Source organism: Sinohyriopsis cumingii, unplaced genomic scaffold (assembly GCF_028554795.1).
Source record: "Sinohyriopsis cumingii isolate HCF-2022 unplaced genomic scaffold, ASM2855479v2 utg004955l, whole genome shotgun sequence".
In the NCBI taxonomy this organism is placed as follows: Eukaryota; Metazoa; Mollusca; class Bivalvia; order Unionida; family Unionidae; genus Sinohyriopsis; species Sinohyriopsis cumingii.
In genome coordinates, this window is record NW_028316863.1 from 1 (window position 1) to 9,813 (window position 9,813).

A 9,813-nucleotide genomic window follows, 5' to 3' on the forward strand; every position below is an offset into this window, starting at 1 on the left:
CTGTTCTTCCTAAATCAATGATGAATTTCTAAACATTCATCTTTATTGACGTACGAAAATAACGATACAATGTATGAATAATCCCCTTTACTAAATAAATTTAATATGGTTTACAATTTCAACGCAATCCTTTCTGCTTTCTGTTCCACCCTCCCGTCTCAAAACTGAGCAGAAAGTTGGAGTGAGAGAGAAAAAGAAATAGGGATGGATGAAAACCTTAAACTTAAACTCACACGAGGCAAAATACAAAAATATTTGCTTCATCGTAACGATATGTGTTGACTTTCCTTGGGATTAATCTACACTGTTTATATAATCCATTAATATAAATGTGGTAACCCTGTCGACATTATCCGGTGAGTTTCTCGGTTACGAGGTACACATGCTGTGATGTATTTAATATTTTCATGCTGTTATTGTGTCAAAAAACATATTATAATGTTCCAACAATTGCGTATCATAAGTTAAATATGAAAATGTCCAAAGGAAACCACCCCCTTCTTCTCTCTCTCTCTCTATCTCTCTCTCTCTCTCTCTCTCTCTCTCTCTCTCTCTCTCTGGAACAAGATAGAGGTGAAAATCTATTTAAGACGAGCGTAGAGGATTTTTGTTTGTGTCATCCCACGATGTATCTGGACTTACTAATGATAGTAAACCTTACGTCAAACCGACCACAGGATAAGAGGGAGAGAGAGAAAGAGTTCGAGAGATACAGAAAGAGAGAGACAGAGACAAACAGACGGAGAGTTTTAAAGTCAAACTTACCACAGAGAGAGAGAGAGAATTTTATGATCGTTAGTCCTGTTCTCAAAGCAGAATAATACATTAGATCAATTGTACATATATTAAAATATTTGAATTACCTCTTTTTGGTTAGTAATTTTGCTTAGTTTCTTATTCCACGCTAATTTCCATGCGTAAGGTACGTGAATGACTAACGTTGATGTGAACTGCGCAGACAACCATATGCTTGTAGTGTTCTACTAACTTCACTGAATCAATCTTTCAAGTTTAAATCATAAGTTTATATTATGTTGAGTTAATCAATGTGAAGAAAATTAGAAACTCAAATGAGAAAAGAATCAACTAAGAAATATGCAAGGTAATCGTGAATAGCCACAAAAGGCATACAACTGCATTTTGTAGCAACCCACACTAGGCAAGGATGTACGGAGTTCATTCACTCGGTCAATACACGTTTGAATTTAGTAAATCTGAACTATATTCATTGGGAAAATATATCCATTTCTATGTGATATAAATAAAATATAAGTATACTATGTATGCTGTATTAATGATATACTATTCGTTGTATAACATTTTCATTAAAAGGAAACTCGGCGTGCCTCGCTTACTTTTAATGAAAAATGTATACATCTGGTTTTATATCATTAACGCAACATACGTAATATATACAAAAATAACAAGACAAAAAGATGCCGATGTGTGATAAAGTATTTGTTTTAGTTTAAATCTTACGTTATGGGATTTTCTTCTGTTGAACTCGTAAAACTTAATATCAGAATCGTTGTAATTTATAAATCAATGTACACTAATATTGTAATAACTGACATGGCGGACCAATAGTACATTTAAATGAGCACTGCATTTAAGTGAACCCATGTGATTCGAAATCAGATCTATTTGTAACAGTTGTGACTGATATTAAACAACTGCTGAACCCAGTCTAATTCGTTTAGTTTTCATTTGACAATGTTTTCTACATAGGGAAAATTCAGCCTTACATTGGCCATCGATGTGTCAACACTGCAAGTGTCGTTTAAGTCTCATTAAAATCTGGTCCTGGCGATGGCGTTTTTTGCAAAAAAGCTCACTAGATTGTCAAAGTTCCATTAATTCGAGTGCTTTATGCATGGATATACGTGAAATTTAAAGTGTTTTAAAACATGCTTATAATTTTCAGTTATATCAGGATAAAGATATTTATTCGTAGCATCTCAAGAGCGGAGTATAACATTCTTTCCCAAGTGAATGTTTGCCTACATTTACTTAAATATTTCACTCATTGATTCAGTCCCATTTTACGTCAAGAATCGTTCACTTTAAAACATTTGGCAGTACTTTCATCACAATTGCAGTCAAAGTAGAATATAAACTCGTGGCAATATTATAATTGTGTGTGTCAGAGAGAGACAGAGACAGACAGACATACTGACTGACAGACAGAGGAAGTGAGATAATAGAAATAAAATAGTGATAAAGCCAATTTAGTGTCTTCGATCAAATATGTTTATTGATGTAGTATGTACAAATACTGCTAATCTAGTAATCGAGATATGGAGTCATATTCCTTTCGCTCTCTTGTCAGTCCTTGGATCATTTTGTTTGTCTTAATATCTGTAAAAAGGAACAAATTTAGAGCATTTTCGCAAGCTCACTTGCCCAAACAATACAATATTGATAAAATATTGATATTCATCTTGACGAAACGACGTTATGGCTACTTCGAATTGTAAGCACAAAGACATGTAATGAGTCAGTAGAAATGAAGTGGATAAGCTAATGGTTAAATTGTAAAAAGGTCGTCATACCGTAACATGTAACAGACTTATCAAGGATGACTAATATTTATTCTTACTTTTTATGGTGTCTACTGTAACCGTAATCAAACTTAGGAAAGTGGTGTCCAAATCCCCAGTTGTATCCCCTGAGTACACCACCTAAGTACGATCCGTATCCACCATATCCACCAGCTAATCCAAAGCCGTATCCACCTAATCCACCATATAATCCATATCCTCCATATCCACCATGTCCAGGATACCATCCATATCCACCATATCCAGGATGCCATCCATAGCCACCATATCCGCCGTTGCCACCATAACCTCCATATCCATCATAACTGCCATATCCGCCACCAAACGGATAGGTAGCAATGGCAGCACCTACTAAGCAGGCTACAAGAACAATTACGGCCTTCATTTTCCTCTGCAAAATGAAATGTAAGTTCACAAAATAACAGTTAGCGTTTAATGTTTTGTATGGGAGCGTAGTTTAGACGGTAAACAGAAAGCAAGTTGATGTTACATTTTCTGACATTTTCAATGAATAAAGACCGGGCGTGAATGCATATTATTTGAATTGTACGGTGGTGACAAATGTTTCAATTGTACACTAGAAACGAGAAAATAAATACAGTTTTAATTTTGAAGATTAGGCTCTCGCTCATACGGGATTTCACTGGCAACCTTTGATTTGTAAACAAAGTACATCCTATACCGTCTCCAGATTGCAAAATATATACGTTCCAAGTTTAGGAGTGGCGCTTTAGGGCGATTGACTGTGCAACGTCTTATGGAAACACACATTCATATCCAGATTTGTAATACTGTGATGCTTGAAAGTAATTGTGTGAGCTGTTCGTATACATTATCTTGAAAAACGAATAAAGGCGATGGTTGCGAAAGGCCGTATGACCTTTATATGGAATCTTAATGGCGTTTTCAAAAGTGACTTACACTGACAACTATGATTCAGTTTTATTCTATGTTCTATCTTACGATACATAAACTCTAAACATGGCGTAAAAGAGAGTAGATTCACCTGACAGTGAATTGTTATTTTGTGTGACGCAGTGTAATAACTTAGATCAAACCATGGAAAGGTCCACTATGTGAATGATTGCCACAACGTTTCGTGATGTTAGGCAGTATGAAGAATGATACCCAAGTGGACAATAAAATAATTTTCAAACCGGATATTTAAATAAAACATGATTTGGATTTAGGATCACTTTTTTCGGTTCGGTTCTATGAGTAATATATTTTAGATCATCTATTTGTCTATACATGAAATTAAAACAAATTAATTAATTGTAAAGATTGGTTGTCATATATACGCATGTATATCTCTTAAAGACAATATGGTTATACATATATTACCGATAATGTGGTTCTTCTTGTAGAACATATTGTTTTCGTTACAAAATTAAACTGTTTCGCAGTTAGCTGGTATGTAAAATTGATATACTACCAAAATTAGAGACCCTTTGTATGATTCCCCAAAAAGACTTGAATGCTGCTAATAGAGAAAAAACAAAAATAGGAGAGCATGAATATAACTGAAACGTATCTTGCGTCCAGAAATGATAATTCAAATGTATACAAGCTCATGTCTCCACATTCGGAAATTGTAAGCATGGCATAAGTTAAAAGAACCATGCGTGATGTATAGGTTATTAACGAACGATAATTTCTATGTCGCATACAATCACTTACCTGGATGACAACAATGTCAAGCAAATTTTGAAGTAGGATCAGAAATTGTGACACCAGTCTGGCAAATACCTGTGCTGAATCGTCGAATATCCAGTCCTTTTATATCCGTGAGGACCTTATTTTGCATGCATGTTAACTTAAGTAAACACGATGATTGATAGTTAATACATTCAGCAAATTAAATAATTGATGACTAAGAAATACCAGAAACGTATTTTGTTTATGTTGTTTAATTGTATGGATGTAAATTTCCGTTTGCAATGCAGACATGTTTGTTTTTACAATTATGAAAAAATAATCCATGTGATGGATTTGATAAATCATTTTTTATGCATTTTCCACTTAATATTTTCAAGCAACATTTTGACAAATTTAATTCATACAATGTCTCGATCTATCATGAAGAATTTCCAAAATATAATATATTTGAATTCTATATACTTTATTTAAAATTACATTTGTCAGTAGATTGTACCTGTTAAGCACTGTCTATTAAATTGTCGTGTCGCCTAACAGTGTTACGTTGGGGCATGTTAATGTTGGTACCTCTCTTCCATATATGTAAAACGTTTCTTAAATTGGTAATATTATTTTCTTTCAGCGGTCACATTCCAAGCAAACTTAGTAAAGTAAACACCAATGAGAGAAAAATGTTCGTTTAGAGGTGTAAAGATCATGCACACGCTTCTTGAAAATAATTTTCAAAATCTTATTTCAAAGTACCAGGTAAGGCATTCAATTTTGTCTGAATAATTCTACACGTACGATATGATTCCATTTGTAAGCGGATTGTTTTTTTATTGTGTGGATACATGAACATTGATTGTGTTAATAGTGAAAATATACTGTTCTTTTCCTATTGATTGATTGTGTTAATAGTGAAAATATACTGTTCTTTTCCTATTGATTGATTGTGTTAATAGTGAAAAAATACTGTTCTTAGGGCCGAGAGAAAACCAGTCCTATTGGTCGATTGATGAATCATCGCAGCATATTACAGATCTGTGTCCTATGAATGATTAGAACCAATCAGAATAAACCAGATATTAAATCATTTATGTATATAATACAATTATTGCATAAATTGTGATCATACGTTTGATATATTGCAAGTAGATGTAGGAAGCGTAGAACCTGCATGATTTTGCTCTGACCAGTTGTTTATTATGACTCAAAGTATACTCTACTTAGAAAGCATGTGATCTAGTTTTGATCATCACGATATTACATGATGTAATAATAATTTCTATCAAAGTGTTGTATTTATTCCATGATTATGGATCGATTATTGTCCTTGTAGTTTGGCTCCGATGCAACACTTTATTTAAATAACGTAAACCTTTATTGGCGGATTAGTTCATCGTAATACTTGATACAAATAGCTTGTGGTAAATCATAATCAACTCATTTCGTAAAAACATATCACATGTACACTCATCTAGAATACGCTTTATACAAAATGCGAATAGACTATTACTCCTGATGCCATGCTATCACTAAACAATGGTAACACAGTGTGTACCGATGGTACCTATCTTAGTGTTGGAGAGACACCTCCGAATCTGGCACTCTTCATTTCAAATTCACACAGTGAATGGTATTTTATTCTTCCAAACTTTTAAAAGCAAACATGTGTCGAAATGTGAGTAAAGAAAGCTAAACTAAAACAAAACAATAAAACAACTCTCCCAACTGTGGTGTACAATTTTTTTTAACATGGAATCACAAAAAGCTTGTCAAATCCAAAGTATTAAAAGTTTGTTTTGTCTTGGGTAGGTCTTCGAATAATTCAGCTTCGTAAATCAATATTTTTAGTGAACAAGGATGAACTCTGAGCCCATTGTTTTGGAGTTCACTTTTTAATTAACACGTATCACGTGTACTTTTTGTAATACAAAAATGGGTACCTTATACTGTACCTATCACTCCTATGACCTTTCATGAATATTATACTTATTTGTGAAAGGTGTGTTTATGATCAATAATTAACCACGCTCTTCTTGAAACGGCACATTTTTGTCTCATAGTTAATTCCCCGTTGGTGGTTCTCCTGCTCCGCCCACTTTATTGTTTTAATAACTATATGCTATTGTAATGTCTTTCACTGTAGTCTTGTATTCAAACCTTCCTCTTGAACATTTAAACGCGGATATTAATTGATGTGTTGCTTTTTGAATTCTGACGTTGAGGCCATATTCGTGCAAACAATGAACCTGTGTCACTATAGTATTATTATGTAACCACATATCTTCCTTATCTGCAATGAATACCAACTAGTTAACAAATCTTTTAGAGTATCAATCTTATGCTCGGTAAACCCCCTCCTGCCTTGATTTGGTCGTCATTCGAGATTCAGTACGGCTATATTTCAGCGGCCACGTGTTCTACTTATAGCGCGAACGCTAATGCAACTATCGCTATTACTTCAACCCTAACTCAGCTACTACTGCAAAGAATGTATAAGTAAATGTAGGCAACACATGCACTTGGGAAAAATGTTATACTCCGCTCTTGTGATGCTACGAATAAATATCTTTATCCTGATATAGCTGAAAATTATAAACATGTTTTAAAACACTTTAAATTTCACGTATATCCATGCATAAAAGCACTCCAATTAATGGAACTTTGAAAATCTAGTGAGCTTTTTAGCAAAAAACGCCATCGCAAGGACCAGATTTTAATGAGACTTAAACGACACTTGCAGTGTTGACACATCGATGGCCAATGTAAGGCTGAATTTTCCCTAAGTAGGAAACATTGTCAAATGAAAACTAAACGAATTAAACTGGGTTCAGCAGTTGTTTAATATCAATCATAACTGTTACAAATAGATCTGATTTCGAATCACATGGGTTCACTTAAATGCAGTGCTCATTTAAATGTACTATTGGTCCGCCATGTCAGTTATTACAATATTAGTGTACATTGATTTATAAATTACAACGATTCTGATATTAAGTTTTACGAGTTCAACAGAAGAAAATCCCATAACGTAAGATTTAAACCAAAACAAATACTTTATCACACATCGGCATCTTTTTGTCTTGTTATTTTTGTATATATTACGTATGTTGCGTTAATGATATAAAACCAGATGTATACATTTTTCATTAAAAGTAAGCGAGGCACGCCGAGTTTCCTTTTAATGAAAATGCTATACAACGAATAGTATATCATTAATACAGCATACATAGTATACTTATATTTTATTTATATCACATAGAAATGGATATATTTTTCCAATGAATATAGTTCAGATTTACTAAATTCAAACGTGTATTGACCGAGTGAATGAACTCCGTACATCCTTGCCTAGTGTGGGTTGCTACAAAATGCAGTTGTATGCCTTTTGTGGCTATTCACGATCACCTTGCATATTTCTTACTTGATTCTTTTCTCATTTGAGTCTCTAATTTTCTTCACATTGATTAACTCAACATAATATAAACTTATGATTTAAACTTGAAAGATTGATTCAGTGAAGTTAGTAGAACACTACAAGCATATGGTTGTCTGCGCAGTTCACATCAACGTTAGTCATTCACGTACCTTGCGCATGGAAATTAGCGTGAAATAAGAAACTAAGCAAAATTACTAACCAAAAAGAGGTAATTCAAATATTTTAATATATGTACAGTTGATCTAATGTATTATTCTGCTTTGAGAACAGGACTAACGATCATAAAATTCTCTCTCTCTCTCTCTCTCTCTCTCTCTCTCTCTATCTCTCTCTCTGTGGTATGTTTGACTTTAAAACTCTCCGTCTGTCTGTCTCTGTCTCTCTCTTTCTGTATCTCTCGAACTCTTTCTCTCTCTCCCTCTTATCCTGTGGTCGGTTTGACGTAAGGTTTACTATCATTAGTAAGTCCAGATACATCGTGGGATGACACAAACAAAAATCCTCTACGCTCGTCTTAAATAGATTTTCACCTCTATCTTGTTCCACAGAGAGAGAGAGAGAGAGAGAGAGAGAGAGAGAGAGAGAGAGAGAGAGAGAGAAGAAGAAGGGGGTGGTTGCCTTTGGACATTTTCATATTTAACTTATAATACGCAATTGTTAGAACATTATAATATTTTTTTTGACACAATAACAGCATGAAAATATTAAATACATCACAGCATGTGTACCTCGTAACCGAGAAGCTCGTATAATGTCGACAGGGTTGCCACATTTGTATTAATGGATTATATAAACAGTGTAGATTAATCCCAAGGAAAGTCAACACATATCGTTACGATGAAGCAAATACTTTTGTATTTTGCCTCGTGTGAGTTCAAGTTTAAGGTTTTCATCCATCCCTATTTCTTTTTCTCTCTCACTCCAAATTTCTGCTCAGTTTTGAGACGGGAGGGTGGAACAGAAAGCAGAAAGGAATGCGTTGAAATTGTAAACCATATTACATTTATTTAGAAAAGGGATTATTCATACATTGTATCGTTATTTTCGTACGTCAATAAAGATGAATGTTTAGAAATTCATCATTGATTTAGGAAGAACAGCACACGGTTGAGAGTGTGTTATTAATGCGTTTTACTGCGCCATGGGCGATTCCCATTTTGTAATGCCAATAAAATTCGTATATCACCTTGATTTATTCCAACACTTTAAAAAAACATGTTATTTTTAAAGCATAAATATATATGTCTATCTATCTATCAAACTAATACATACATACATACATACATACATACATACATACATACATACATACATCCATGCATACAGGCATGCAACCATGAACGCACACACACATGAAGGTATGATCGCATAACGTAGATAAATTTCTTTAGAAATGATATAAAATCCCGTCTAGCATTTAAGGTCGAATTTCATGGGTTGTTATAAGAAGCGATTGTAATAAAAGTAATCCATAAATATTACAAATCTCAAATAAACTGAATTCGTTTATCACCCAGAACATGTATGATGATGAAAGTTCAAGCACTAATATTTTGTCAGGATTGACTTTCACCTCTGAATTTCATCTCAAATATTAATATTACGACCTATGATAAGATCCAAATACCCTCATGCTTTTGGATTTGTATAACTAGAAAGTGATTCATATGAATACATAAATAAGACAACGGATTTTAAGAATTCACATGTTATCGGTTTGAAAACTTTATATATATATATATATATATATATATATATATATATATATATATATATATATATATATATATATATATATATATATATATATATATATGTAATACAATACAATAAATGGTGAGTTACCAATCACTGAACTGGATGCTAAAACCATGTTTACTATTTTCGAAATATGTGTGAATCAGTGACATGATCATTAAAACGCGTCATCCTATCTACTTCTTCATCTATTGAATTATTTAGTACTGACCTTTATTTCATTTAAAATAAACATTTAATTCAAAGAAGTAACAGTATTAGAGACTGACGCGCATTGTTTCAGGATCTTGAGGAAAAGCAATGTTTCTATCACGCGATTTTCCCATTCGCTATCGTGTTTTCCTGGCTTGTATTATTGAGTAAGGTATATAGTATGTTGTCCTTGGCTGTGCGGGGTCATGCAAATTTATT

General features: G+C 33.4%; 1 protein-coding gene across 1 annotated transcript; it reads right to left on the bottom strand.

Moving 5' to 3' along the window:
* Nucleotides 1-2,227: 2,227 nt before the first annotated feature.
* Nucleotides 2,228-4,298, bottom strand: LOC149769040 (uncharacterized). The gene is made up of 3 exons (XM_089949978.1): nt 4,242-4,298; nt 2,600-2,952; nt 2,228-2,358 (listed from the first exon to the last, which is right to left on the bottom strand). Exons 2-3 carry the CDS (start codon nt 2,944-2,946, stop codon nt 2,352-2,354), a joined length of 354 nt encoding a protein of 117 aa, XP_089806104.1. The 5' UTR covers nt 2,947-2,952; nt 4,242-4,298; the 3' UTR covers nt 2,228-2,351.
* Between the last annotated feature and the right edge of the window lie 5,515 nt (nt 4,299-9,813).

Excerpts from the sequence above, each read along its gene's own strand:
- LOC149769040 (XM_089949978.1), bottom strand. The coding sequence starts at position 2,946 with ATGAAGGCCGTAATTGTTCTTGTAGCCTGCTTAGTAGGTGCTGCCATT.